Below are 14,357 nucleotides of genomic sequence, written 5' to 3'. Positions count from 1 at the left end.
AACTGTTGTTGCATTGTCACTTGCTACATGGCTGGCACAGGAGATCCTTACAAAGTTTTTCAACAGTTCAACTTGTCTCGTAACATACTAACAAGAGGACTTAAAAGTAGTTATTTGTGAGCATTTGCAGGCAATTAGAGCTACAGTCCTTTATGGGAGAACTACATTAAATGAGTTGTTCTCTTACACCTCTAGATTACACTGCTAAATTTTAGCAAGCATACATGCAAGCATATAAAAACACTGGCTTTTAATCTAGACTAATTTTTAATGGTCTGATCCTGTTTTAAACCCAGCAAGCAAAAAGCTGCTTTATCAAACTCAAGTCACAGAACTGGACACCTCTTCCCACAAAGGTACTCTAGAAACAGATCCCACAGAAGCTGCCATTTAAATACAAATCTAATCAAAAGTGAAGTAATATCTGTTCTGTATGAAAACACCGGTAAATTTAACTACCAATAAATGAACAACCTGGAAAAAAGCAGGCTGCAGTAGAAAAGAAACCTTTAAAATGTGTGTAAAAAAAGTTTTGGACATAGAACTCTATGCTGCTGTTTAGTATGTTGTGATAGTGATATGATAGCAAGGAATTATTTCACAAAACCAGCTTTAAATTCGTATTAATCCCCACTGGGTTTTTCACTGAACTTCACTGGAAACCTGGATGACTTTTTGGTCAGACACGAGTTAGTGAAATTGGAGGGAGCGGCAGAAGAATGGGACAGAGGGAGAAGGGAGAAGGAGGGTTAGTGTTACAGTGGGCTACGGGTATTACAGGCTGCTACTCTAAACTTGTTCAGAGAAATGCGCAATGTACGTCACCATTTCTCTGGATTACTTCAGCAAAAGGTATTTTTCAAAATAATTTTTGCTACACCAAACAGTAGATGCACATTCTGCGATAGCAATTCTAGAACACTGTATTTAAGCTACTTTCTCTTAGCCACTGAGAGAAGAGGGCATGTACTCAGACTAGTTTCTTACAGTCGGTCAGCAGTTGCACACTGGATTAGAACTTTGTTCTTTTCAGTTCTTCCCCCATCCTTTTCTGGATTGAAAAATTAAGTAGTAGACTTGCAACTCTCAAGAAGGTCACAGGACTATATCCAAATTTAAATATTTCAATTATTAAACTGCCTGTTATATGGGAAATGTGATGTTAACAAAAATGATTGCCAATTGATTAAATTCATATATGAAAAACATTTGGAAGGAAACTTGAAGTAACATGTATGCTAAAGCTTTAGAAACAGGAGGTGAAAACCACAAAGACATCCAAACAAAAAATTCAGACAGAACTTCCACTCTTCAAATCATGAGAACACTCTGTTAGTCCTTTAGCCATTTTCAAAGCTTGTTGACCAAAAATGGTTTCACTTGATGAGTAAAAAAAAAAAAGTTAACATCACAGTTGTCATACATACATCTCATCCTATTACAGGGAACAGATATTAATCTTTCATAACACCGGTACCAAAAGTAATGAAATTAGTGTTCTTGTAGAAGGTGTCTCATCTTTCTTATGATCCACCTTCACCTACCACACTACTGCCTCTAAGGCGGATCTGAAGTTGTGGGAACCAGTCCCCAAGAAACACCTGCCTTCCTCTTCCGAACTTCACCATCGCCCCTTCTCAGGAGTCCCTATGGCTCCCACCTACTCACACACGCAGTAACTCTCCTGCTGAAGGGAGTAACTACTCTCCCTGGAGGAAGGTCCCTCATCTAAGCCAAGAGAGCAGAAGACAAACACAGAATTACTACTTCTACTGCTGAAATGGAAAACACCTTCCCATGTCAGCACAGAACAGGGCCAAAAAGACCACAATATTCACAACCATCTCAGTTCTCATTTTGTGGATGTAGAAATTTGTCATTGTGATATGCTGTGGTACTGGAAATTATCTATCGTTAGTACTCATCCCAGCCTCATTAGTGTGACAAACACATGAAAAAGATAAACTCCAAGTTTGTTGGAATAGTGTTAGCTATTCACAAGATCTCACTACAAAAATGGCATGCATGACGTTGGAACTTTAACCCCATCCTCACTGTCTGCTAGGGATGAATACTAGGGTCAGAGCTCCTTTGTTAAGCTTCCCCCAATCTACTCTGTGCTTGTTGCCTACAAATCCAGCTGAGCGAGAACCAAAACTTCTACCGTTACTGATTTAATAGACACCATCTGTTTCAAAATACATACACACACTCGCATTAATGACATCACCCTCTTCACAGATTGTAAAGATACTAGCATTTAAATAAACCAAATTGTTTATCCAATCTTTTTCTTCACCCCAAAACCAGGTGAATCAAGCACGAGACAAACTGCCAACATTGTTTCTTTACAGAAGAAACAGTCATTATCTACAGGTAAACACACTACATGTTTCTAACTGATTTTCCTCTAGTCTTAAAGAAGGATAAACTTAACACCTTTGCTTTAGCGTTCAGCTACCTCCATGCAGAAAAACGAGCAGAGGCAATCAGGGGAGGGGGACGACGACACACACTTAGGATTTGTGGAGCACAATAGGAACAATTAACATTGATACAAGAGGGAAGGTATAAATAGTCTCAATCACGAAGGCCACTGTGCTATCTCAGATGTAAACTAGTACGGCACCATGCCATAAAACCTGCTATCTTTAGCCCTGCCTCAAAGGAGGTGTGCCACCTGACTCACCGCTGGGCAGCAAGAGGTGCTCCAGAAAGTGTATCTCCGAACTCACTCAACAGGGACCTATTTAACCACAGATGTGAGAAAATTACAGGACAGACATTTGCTGCAGCACCACCTATAAACCTCAGTCACGATGGATTGTCCCGTAACTGGAAATACCTTTTCAAGACTGTGGCAACTAGTTACTGGTTAAAAATATCAGGTGAGTCTTCCAGAATCAATGGAATCACAACCACAAAGATGTATTTATTACATTTATTTAGTCACAATCCTTATCCTAAAGTCCATAAGCAGCCCAGTCAAACTGCTGGGCTCCCTCAGACGCAGTACCAATAAGGAGGAAATGGCAAGAGGACTTCTAAATATATTAACAAGTACCTTGAATTCATAATGTTGATTTTTTTAATATAGCTACGCATGCATCAGTGCACTTAATACTGCTTAGTATGACAATACTGTGCACATGAGTTGCTTTGAAGAGGACTGTACGTTTATAGTACTGATGAAATGGATCACAGCATACACTTATTTTGTACCTAACATTTTTCTTTGAAATTTCCTTAACGGTACATGCCAGCATGAAGTGACATGATAGGTGGGTTCCATGACAATGAACTAAAAAAGCAAGATAGCCTAAGTCAAAACTATCTAATCCCCTAAAGAGAGAGCATGAGGTTAAAAAAAAGGAAAAAGAATGAGCTTTTAAACATGCTGAATGAGACAAGCACTGCCTCATTGAAGTCCTGCCTCAATGAGTATTAAGAAGAAAAGGCCCTTCTTTAAACAACTAACATAAGTTAGATATACACATTTGTTGGGGCTAACCTGCAGTGCCTGGCCAGTTTGCCAGGTTAAAACTAGAACTAAATTATTCATCAGATAAAAATCATGGTTCCTTCAAATGTTTCTAATATGTAATACTCATCAGTAGGTCTCAAAACACGGTAGGAATGAGGAAAAGCATTGTTCTAAAATAACTGTAATACAAGAAAAACAGACACTTTACTGAGCCTAAGCTAAGTGCACCACAATGAAGCTGACACAATACAGCTACAGCTCAAATCACACCACTGCATTTTCAGTAACAGCACAAGCCTCCCATGCAGAAGATGGCCATGTGAGCACTCCTGCTGACTTGGACAGCATTTATAGTAAGAATTCTGAAGAAACAACTTTACGTACTTGAAAACTAGTTTTAAACAGGTCAGGATTATGTCTTAGTGTAAATGCCTATTTTTAAAAACTTAAATTGAGGTGTAACCTACTGTCAGGCAGATCAAAAGACAAAGCAACATCACCCATTAATAAACACCTCTGCTCACAATACCCAAAAGCCACATTAGGAGCCCCACTCCCCTTGTGTCAGGTAATAAAGTAGCTCCCGAGAAAGCCATTCAACCCAGGTGAGGCTTAATCAGCCGAGCGCATGGTCAGTAGGCAGGCTGTTCTGCCAATTATATTTAAGCTCTTATAAAAAGGAGAAAGAGGAGACCAGTTGTAACTCCATTAACAGACCTGCAAGCATAGACAGTACATAACTTACTACTTCTCTATAACAAACCTCACAGAAGAAACCCAGAACCATTTTGATTAACACACGTGGCTCTGATACTGGGGAAATATCTTCAATTGCCATCAGAAATTACACGTTATAGGCTGGAAACTCCCCACACCTTATATGAAATCTGAAATTATTATTTATTAATAATAATTACTGATTTTTATTGTCCTCTTGATGTCCTAAACTTAGGCCTAAGTGGTTCTTATTTTCAGGCTGACAAGTATTTCAGTGTTCACTTCATGGACATTTCAGCAGCCCTCCCACAGCCTTTGCCTTTAGTTTAGGAGACAGGCCTGAAGTTCACCCAAGTAGGGGAAAGCTGACCGAAACAGAACTGTTCAAAAGCTGCTCCCCTTCATACTACAGTAATTCCAACGACTCCAGTTCATGAACACCAGAAGCAGCTACAGAGGGCTGTAAATAAACTTCGTAACAAACACACACAGTATATTTCTGAGCTACAGAGAGGCAGGGTTTTCCAGCTATTGTCTGCCCAGAATATTTATCAAGAGGATACAAATACATTATAATTAGCACTGATGGAAGCTGGTTATACAGTTCTTGAAGAAAGACAAGGTTGAAGCGTTGGGCAAGAGAGTCAACAGATGTCAACTCAACAGCTGTCCCATCGATAGCAAGTCGGATAGATGAAAAAGTTGCGAGCAGACAGAACACAACCTGAGCGCGCTCCAGGCTGGGTGGAGCACAGGAAACAGCGCAGGCAGAAGAGTCAGCAATACACGGCAGACAGACCTTGCGTACAGTCATAAAGGTAAGTATTAATGCCTCTTCCTTTTGTAGAACAGAAATGAACAAGTTACTCCTGTACAGAGAGTGTGTGCCATCATTTCAAGGACAAAATCAACCAAAGTTATAAGGAGGCAAGTGTTTTATTGGATTCTTCATTGCTCTTAGCCAGGATTCATTTTTAGACACAGGCATGTAGTGAACACATCCACCGAACCCTGTAACATCTACTCTAAGTGTCTGAACTACATCTTACAAAAGAGCCATTACCCTTTTATTTCATTTTGGGCTAATTAAAACCAAACGCAGTCTCATCTGTGGTCAACTACCATCAAAAATCAGACTCTAGAACTTAGACAGACCCAAGAAAAAGCAAAACCTCAACCTGCTTCAGGATCATTCGTGTTCAGTGTTGTTCTTGCTCTGATCAACACTGAATTCCGGTGGGAATGCCCTGAGCCACATCTGGAACAGGAGAGCACTTCTACAAGCAGCCCTTCCTAGGTGCTTCATCTGGTCCCTATTGTACTCCCTAAACCCTTTGTTCTAGCGCCCGCCTTTCCTACACAACTTTTAAGTCTAAGCATCAGTACTGCCCCCATGATGCACCAGTAATGCCCTTACAGAGCCATATTGTTCAAAAGGGCTTCCACAATCTTGAGATGTTACTTTATATGAACTCAGCACATGAAGAAGGATAATGCAATTAAGTCCATATACTAATAGGAGTTACTCTACTGCGGGCACCAGAGAAAGCTGGGATTGTCTTTTCATGTGTCCACCCATAGCCTACTCTAACCAAGAAGTTATATGAACAGATAATAGCACTAAGCAACTATACAGGGGGTTCTCTGTATTTCAGAGAATCTTGTGTGTAAAATACACACACAAAAATTATAATTCTTATCTAAAGTGTAAATAAAATAAATTCAACAAGTGAATATCTAAGTCAATAAATTGAAACGGTTATCAGATAAAAAAAGTCTGGCTTTGCAACAGTGACTGGTCACTTCTCCCTGTCAGACAAAAAAAGATCCACCCTGCAGAAAAATAAGCCTCAAAACAGAATGCGAGATTTGTTTCATTTCAGAAGGTTCCCGCACCATTAGATTCTTCCCTAAAGAAGAGACTTCATTGTTACGGCAATTAGTATTCCTCCACCCCAGCAAAACGCAAAGGGGAAAAAAAAAAAAAAGCTATGAAAGGGTAATCTAGCCATTTCGCAGCTTTGCCTCCTTACTCCACCCAGTCTCTTCTCTGCTCAATGGCTGCACACAGCATCCATAAACATGGTAATATCAAAAGAAACACACAAAAATGAGATCCCTGAGAACAAGCTAGAAATTTGCAATAAATTTTTCTGTTTAAAAATATTTTCTTTGTTTAGTTCCCTAACGTAATTTTCTTATTTAACAAAATCACTCTAAGGGCAAATAACATTCTGATAGCAGACCCTCCCTCTTCCAAAAACCAGCCGAATGCTGCACAATCATGTATGAAATTATAATCACTAGGCATATAGGTACTTTAACCCCCATCTCCTAATACTATATAAACAATACTGTCATAGGAATACACACTTAACAGAATCTCCAGATAAATACATAATTCAGCCAGGTCAATATGCCCAAACACTTATTTACACTAAAATACTGTTTATTAAAGATTTTTAATATAGCTTAGATTAACCTTCCACCATCCCCTGGTTAGATAATTCATTATGAATTGACTTGACCTGCAACAACCAAGCCCGCTGCTGCAGCACTATCAGCAAGAAAATTTTACCGTGATACTATGGCAAAGAAAGGGAAGGTGTCACATTATTATTAGTATTAAAGGTCAAGTTTAATTGCATCCACCTTAAACAAAAAAAAAAAAATAAAAAAATCTCACACTCACAGAACTGAGTAAACCCTAAACTTTTTAAGGGAAGCACCACTCCCACCCCCCAACTTCCATCAAAAGCCCGGCCTGCATATAACCTCCTGTGAAACAAAAAGTCAAGAATAGCAATAAATAGAGCATTTTAGCAAATTCTTTTGCTATTAAAAGGTTTTCAAGGAAAGTCTGTGCGACCGTAGACAACCAGGCAGCGATATGACCCCAAGAAGGAGAGATTAGACCTCCCTCCCCCGTTTTTACTGCAGCTGGTTCTGAAGGTCTGAGCCACCTCCTACCAGCGCTTTCCCTGCTAGATCACTGCAGGAAAACGGGGTGGATGTGAAGCAGATTCTTAAAATAACACCTACTCCCGTCCCCTGAATTACCAACGCTCGTTTTGTTTCCCGTGCTGCGGCCGGCTCCGGAGATCTGGGCCATCTCCCGACAAACGCCTGCCCGGACCCGGGAGAGGCCGGGGGAGAGGAGAGCAGGGGGAAACCCTCCAGCAGGGACTCGGGGAAGGGATGCTCGCTATCCTCTCCGGCACGCATACACCACACTCCTCGCCCCAGACTATTTTTTTATCATTATTTGCGGCTGGCTCATCGCCTCCTCCCCGGTATCTTGCTAAGTCACCAGAAGAAATGCAGCGGCCTAACGGGGGAAGGACACGGAGGCCGGGAGAGCCGGAGCCCCCCGCAGCAGGGGCTCCTCTCCCCTCACCCCACGCCGCTCCCTTGTCTGGCCCACTCCTCCCCCGCGCCCTGTTTTCCTGCTAAGTCACCGGCGGCGAGGACGGCGCTGAAGCCCGGGAAGGGCCGGGGCAGAGGGAGGGAACCGCGCCCGGCGGCCCCCACCCCACCCCGCCGGGCCGCGGGGAGCGTCCCCCGCCTCGCCTCCCTCCCGCCCGCCCCGCCGCCCTGCCTCCCCCGCCTCCTCCCCGGCTGCCTCCTCACCAACGGGCGCGGCCGCCATTTTGAGAGCGAGCTGGAGAGAAGGAGGGAGGGGGCAGGAGAGGGAGCGGAGGGCGGGGAGCAGGAGAGGAGAGGAGGGGGGAAGAGAGAGAGGAGAGGCGCGCCGGCCGCACGGCCCGCCGGGCCCCGCCGCCGCCGGGACAGCCTACCGCGGGGGGCGACGGCGGCCGGGCCGGGGGAGGGAGGCAGGGAGGGGAGGCGCGGCCCCGGCCTTACCCGAGCCGCCGCTTCGCTCTGCTCCGTGGGGCCGGCGCCGCCCGCCTCTCCCATTCACCGGTGCGGCGGGGCGGGGCGCGGAGGAGGGGGGTCCGGGGGGTCCCGGAGGCTCTCGCCGCTCGCACCGCTCCGCTCCGCGGTCTGTCAGTGGCGCCCCGGCCGCCGGGAGGGAGGGAGGGAGCGGCGCGGCCCGCCGCGCCACTGCGCATGTGCGCGCCGGGGGCGGGGACAGCCGCCCGCCGCCATCTTGGGAGGCTGAGGCGCAAGGCGCGTGTCCCGGCCTGCCCCGCGCCGCCCGCCTCCCGGCATGCCCCGCGCGCGCCGCGCCGCGGCCTGAGGGGCGGCCTGGCCCGGTACCGGCCCCAGGCACACCGACACCGGCACACCGGCCTCGCCACACCGGTACCGGCCCCCCCCGACACCCCTCCGGCACTGGGCGTTGTAGCTCCTTGTAAGCGTCCCTGCCCAGACCCCTGGGCTCACGCTCCGGCCGCTGTGGCAACCTGCTGCCCTGTCACAAGGACACACCCCGTCACGGGCACCGCCGTTCTTCATCAGTGTTTTAATTAGTGGTAAAGCTGCGTTAGTGATGTCTGTGAATGGCAAAAAGCTGCAAATATCAGTGAAGAGACTAATACTATTGGGTGGCCCGGAAGAGAAAGAAAAGGCAGAGTAAATACATACCTCTATCTGTACGGTGTGGCTTGGAGGATGCTTGTTGGACTGCCCGCATCGCTGGTGCTCGCACGACACAAAACGCACAATACCCGCATTGGTGCTGTGCGAAGCGATGGAGAGAACAGTGAGATGGGCCCTGTGACAGAGTGTGGCACAGCTTTCCACTCTGGGTACCCGTGAAGGAGCTGATGCTGGCTTTGTTCTCACCAAACTGGTGCAGCTGCCAAAAGTCCTGAAGTGGAGTTACACTGCTCCTTTCTGGGGGCTGTTGCATTTGGTCTCGCTGCACAGACACACTGCTATGGCGTGGTTTGGCTTGTGAGGAATCTGCTCCTGAGACAGCACTATTTTTAGTGAGTAACCTTGTCCCGCAGACCTAGAGTTATGAGATTTGAAAGAAGCATGCATATTATTTGTGACCGTTACCTCTGTATGACTGGAGCTCCAGGAGCTTGGCGTGTCCCTGTGCATCTTGCTAGTGCACATTCACAGTATCACTATGAAAAAAATAATGCTTTACGCTTGGAATAGAATATGTTCATAATCTTCTACAAACCCCACTTAGTTAAATCTCAGAATATCCTTGGTTTAATATATCAGTGTTCCTAATGATAAACTGAGGCATAGGCCACTGATAATTTAATCCACATGCTCACAAGAAGTGATTGACAGAAGAGCGTACACAGTCCTCGATAAACGGGCTGCCACCTCCCTCAATTGCCATCTGACAAACCTAGGCAACTGTGCACATCAGAAGCCAAATTCTCCCCTCAGTTTTTAATTTTGCAATCCTTATGGTCTTCAGTGGTTTGAGTATCAGTGACAGCAGTCCTCACCCAGGTGCTTTGCAAAATATTCTGTTTGGTAAATGCCAGAGCTGAGCTGGCGGTGGACCCAAGCGGTGTAACTGCTTAATCGCAGTAAATCCAGATGCAAAGCAGAAAGAGCGCTGCTGTTACAGGAAACAGTTACATGTGTCACTATCAAAGACCGGTGACCAAAGTCACCTCTAATGTTGGCAGGCGTAACAGCATAATACAACATTTAACATGGGCCGTAAAGTTTTCTGAAATGCTGATTTGAGGAAGTAAGTAACGCCAATGTAAAATTATCTGTATAGCAAAAACGTGAAGAAACTTCAAGGGACACTGAAAATTTCATAATCAAAAGCTGTATAGTTTTATCTGTTTCTATTGCAAGTAGCAACTGAGATTACTCATATCTAAAATTTATGTAAAGAGTCTCCGTTTATGTACGGCGGGCACTTGACAGTGCTGTCTGTCAGCTTCACTGCTGTGCTAAGGCTTATGGTCAGTCACCTTCTCTTTTGTTTATGTTGTTATTTTATGTAGCAGTAGGCAAGAGAGGGCTATTTAAACCCAATGCACAATGCAAAACTGCAGATGCATCCAGGACAAATTTTGAGTATGAACCTGCATTTAACTTATTTTTTTAATTGACTAGATTACAAGTTTTAGATCCATTTAAGCCTCGAAAATTTCTTACAGTTTATACCCAGAGATGATGATATCACAGACATTCCCAAATACACTGCTGACATTCAAAATGGACTAAAAGTGTAGAGTAATTCAGTTTCAATATACTGGTTAATATAATTAATGATGAGTTAAACAGTTGGATAAGTCAGTAGGCCGAATTTCTAGTGAGGAGACAATGCAGTGTGGATCTGATCCTTTTGTTAACGAAAAACAATCAAAACGGAGCAGCACGTGTCAGTATCCTGCACCAGCATTTCAAGGAAGTGTTCAGATACTTTCCAAAAAAGAGGACTGGATCTGGCCATACCATGTTTTTTTCCACCCAGTATTTCTAAATTTCTTGATAACAGAAAACACATACCCTCTGCCTCAGCGGGCATGTGCAGATCCCAATTGTGTAGCTCCTTCTGATTCCAACTTCAAGTTTTTCTCCAGGATATTCCTAAAGTAAATGTTTACCACTTGCACAGCCACGCTTCAGAGTGAGCCAGGCTTCTTCAGTGTATTTTTCACCATATGGGGTGGCACACACAGCTATATCTACTACACTGGAGATTACATGTTTCAAAATGTTACATCAAACTTTGGGAGGCATTATTCTGCTAACCACTGAAAACTTCATTCTTTCATCATTCATATGTTGCCTATGAATGAAAGCTGTCATTAATATTCTACGTGTGTACATATATGTGTAGCAAAACATCCGTAGTGACTGTACTGCTGGAATCAACTCATTAACATGTTGCAAGTCCATCGCAGTGCCTGACCTAGAAAAGATACAGGCTGTTACAGCTACAGAGCTTTGGAAAATAAAAAGTTGTACAAAAATGCCTCCACAGCTTTGAACTGAAAGATCGACTCAGTTTTAGGTCAGGAATAAATTCTGGTGACACAAATACTGTCCTAACTAGGTGCCTAAGCACATACCAAAGGAAAATTAACTTCTAGCTGTGTCGTGCTGTTCAATTTAATGAGTCAATGGGCATGTCTACCTGTGTCATTAACTCTGTCAATGGAATAAATCACAAGAAGTGAGAATTTTCTCATCTTTTTGTTCACTAGTAAATAGTGACTTCTCTGTGGCTCCAGCAAGACTTGCCTCTAAAACTGCAAAATCGTCCACTTTATTGTTTTATAGATGGAAGTACATGCAAAAGCTTCTGCCATTGTATATTTTGAATTTTAACATCACTTGGGGTTTAACTTAAAGATATGGAAAAAGTTAGTATTTTTGCAACCAAAACAGAGAGAAAATACCTATGGGTGGGAAAATGTGTTCCCACTGCAAAGCATAGCACAAGAGCATTCAGATTCCCTTTTAATGTGTATTCGGATTTTAGAAATCCTACTTCCAGTACTCCTGTGGCCTTTCCTATATACTATCAACCTAAGGAAGAGGGCAATCTGTAACTGTAGCCCCCTCTACCCAACCTTCTTAATAGCATTAAAAGGAAGAGAAATAAACAAATCTGGTCTCTGATGTGTTTCGGTATTGAGAGTCTTGGCCTTGTGCAACACCTTCACCCTTCACAGTAGAACTTTTCACTGAAGTGACTCCTTTTCCAAATTTATTATAAAGAAAGTGAAGTGATGAGATGTTCAGCAAGTCTTCCATTTTTACCAGTAGACATTCACATGCCTGTATTTATTCCATTTTGCTTCTCAACTGGTCATCATGCAGAGGTTATAAATAGTTTATGCTGCTAACAGTGACGATGTTGTCTGTCTCTACGTTGATTCAATAGTCTGTATTTCTATGGATGTTATTTTCACATGGTTCCTTCTTTAAACTCACATGTTAGTCCAGAAACCACTTCTCCTAGAGCTGAAGGATGAAAGTCCAGGTACAAGTAGCATTTCATCAGCTTATAGCTTTGTTTTTACAGGCTGTACCCTGACAGAGGACCGTGTATAAACTTTATTGTTCACTGTTGAAGTATAGCTTTACCTGACAGCTGTAAGCCTGGCTCACTTGTTAAGTCACAATTTATCTGCTGGCTATTTTGCGTTTTCGTGAGGGTATAATCAGTGTCTGCTGTGCCTCACATTCAACCTCCTCTGTCCCCATACAGGGAGATATTAAAAGCATCCTCTTTTGTGATGCTGTGAAAACAAGTATTGCATATAATAACCTAATTGGGCATGCACTTTTGCATGTAAAAGCACAGAGTTTTCATGCTAGTTTAGAGGTGTGCTACAGCTGAACATGCAGATCAGGTCATCATAGGCTCCTGTAGCTAACTAGAATAATTTGTGTGCATAAGTACCTGGTTTGCATGGAAAACTGCTGCAAATGCACATGAAGCTATTTTAGATCAGATAAATCATTCATCAGTCTTACAGGTATGTCCCTAAGCATATTGCAACTGCGGTTAAGCAAGGTTTGACGTACTCTAAGTGCAAGCCTTTGCTGTACCTCAGCATCACCGTTTCATTCACACCTGTAACCTTTAGAAATCACACTTCAGAATAAAATAAAAGACACTAAGTTTACAGATCGTTAGAAGTAGCGGTGTAAGGTTGCTTCACAAAATTGTGTATCAAAGTGAAAAAAAGCAACTATAACATAAGAGTTGGTCAGTGTAAGGGTGGGGGAAAATAGTCCAAAGCATATTAGCATGAGGTAGTAGTATTAAAGGAGGGGAGCACAAACTAACATCAATGTATTCTTAATCCATAGTTATCCCAGATTTGGATTAAACAGCCTTCTGGAGGGTTTTTTGAGGCCCTTTTTGTATTGGAGTGTTTACCTTTGGTCACAGCATTCTCCTTCTAATGGGTTCATATTTTAAAAAAGACTGAGATAAACTTTTCTGCCAAGTATATCAATGGAATTGCTGCCGAGTCAAAAGCATAGTTAAAACCAAAGCAAATATGTTGGTTTTTTAATTCTTTAAATTCCATTGCTAATTATAGTAATGTGTAATCATGTATGTTGTTACTGCTGACACTATCCACCCCCCTTCTGAATTCCTTTCACTATATTCCTTTTCACTTGAAATAATAAAGCACTGCTGGCAATGCTAAATGACATTGTTTGCATTTTATATAATCATCATACAGCAAAGAGTCGTTTCATTGCACTCAATCTGATATTAAAAGATGTTCTCATGTTATTTTTCAAGCTTTTATAATTTTATTGTTTATATATAGCACATAGAAATCTGGAATTTGCTTCTAAGTTAAGAGTTTGTTTCCTCTAAATCATTTTCAGCCATACGTCTTAGTTTGTTATTGCAGAATCACCAGAAGCTCTTTAAAGTTCTGCTTTTGCAGCAGAAATCTCTTGCTCAAGATACTGTGAAACAATAGGGAAATACGGCCTCTGCCCCAAGGATGCTGCAGCATTCTAAATACAGCCTCAATGGTACAAGTATCTTTATTTAGTTGATCCATGAGAATTAGAGAAAGATGTTACTCATGTCGCTGCCATTATAGATGTGGGAAATGCAAAAAGCTATGTAGGAACGGTAACTCGTGGCTGTTGTAAAGGAATTTATCAACAGTTACTGACTGTGTAATCATTGCATGTCTTGCTGACATAACATCTCATTGTTCCAGTCAGGTGCAGCAGTAAGCTGAGCTGACTTGAAGACTGAGTCGCTGCTTCTCCAGAAGGATGATGGACTGTGCAGCTAAAGTTATTAACCAGCCAACAGAGGAGATTTATAATGTGCAGGCTAAGGTATGCAGGAATCCTGGTCAGTAGCTACTCGAAAGATGATTTTTAATCTTACATGTCTTCTAAACAAAAATATAATCCTGAACAGAAATACTTACCTCTTAAAGGGAAAATTAATGCTCTTTTCCTAATGCACAATCTATGTAACTAATAAACCTTTTCCAAACTTTAATAAACTGACAATCTATTCCCCCATTAAAATCAGCGACATTTTACAAAAATTAGAGCTATTCAGAATTGTAAATGCCATGCTGATGCTTCATTTTTTAAATTTTAGAAAATTTATTGTTACCAGAAAATTCAAATTCTCTTTTAGATTAGAAAATTTGTAATTATTGTTTCTCAGTAGCATCATGAATGTCATTGGTCTAACTAGAAGGCTTAGGAGTTGAACTAGATGTGTGCTGAGACTGCTGTCAACTTTTAAAATGAT

General features: G+C 42.6%; 2 protein-coding genes across 4 annotated transcripts in view; one reads left to right on the top strand and one right to left on the bottom strand.

The window, feature by feature from the left end:
* Positions 1-8,256, bottom strand: part of PAFAH1B1 (platelet activating factor acetylhydrolase 1b regulatory subunit 1) — a 30,373-nt gene extending 22,117 nt beyond the window's left edge. The window contains exon 1 of one of the 2 annotated variants that reach the window (XM_068415413.1): positions 8,066-8,256. The gene's annotated coding sequence lies outside the window, so the exon portion shown is untranslated. Of the gene's footprint in view, positions 1-7,831; positions 7,902-8,065 lie in introns of those variants that run through there. The other variant, XM_068415415.1, reaches the window with a different exon arrangement.
* Positions 8,257-8,398: 142 nt separating this feature from the next.
* MNT (MAX network transcriptional repressor) overlaps positions 8,399-14,357 on the top strand; it is a 74,417-nt gene continuing 68,458 nt past the window's right edge. Inside the window, exons 1-2 of one of the 2 annotated variants that reach the window (XM_068415932.1) lie at positions 8,399-9,096; positions 13,808-13,927. In XM_068415932.1, the coding sequence (XP_068272033.1) occupies positions 13,914-13,927 (14 nt within the window). In that variant the 5' untranslated portion in view covers positions 8,399-9,096; positions 13,808-13,913. Of the gene's footprint in view, positions 9,097-13,803; positions 13,928-14,357 lie in introns of both variants that reach the window. The other variant, XM_068415931.1, reaches the window with a different exon arrangement.

This window comes from Nyctibius grandis, chromosome 18, assembly GCF_013368605.1.
Source record: "Nyctibius grandis isolate bNycGra1 chromosome 18, bNycGra1.pri, whole genome shotgun sequence".
NCBI classification, from domain to species: Eukaryota; Metazoa; Chordata; class Aves; order Nyctibiiformes; family Nyctibiidae; genus Nyctibius; species Nyctibius grandis.
This window is presented reverse-complemented; position numbering and strand designations above follow the sequence as displayed.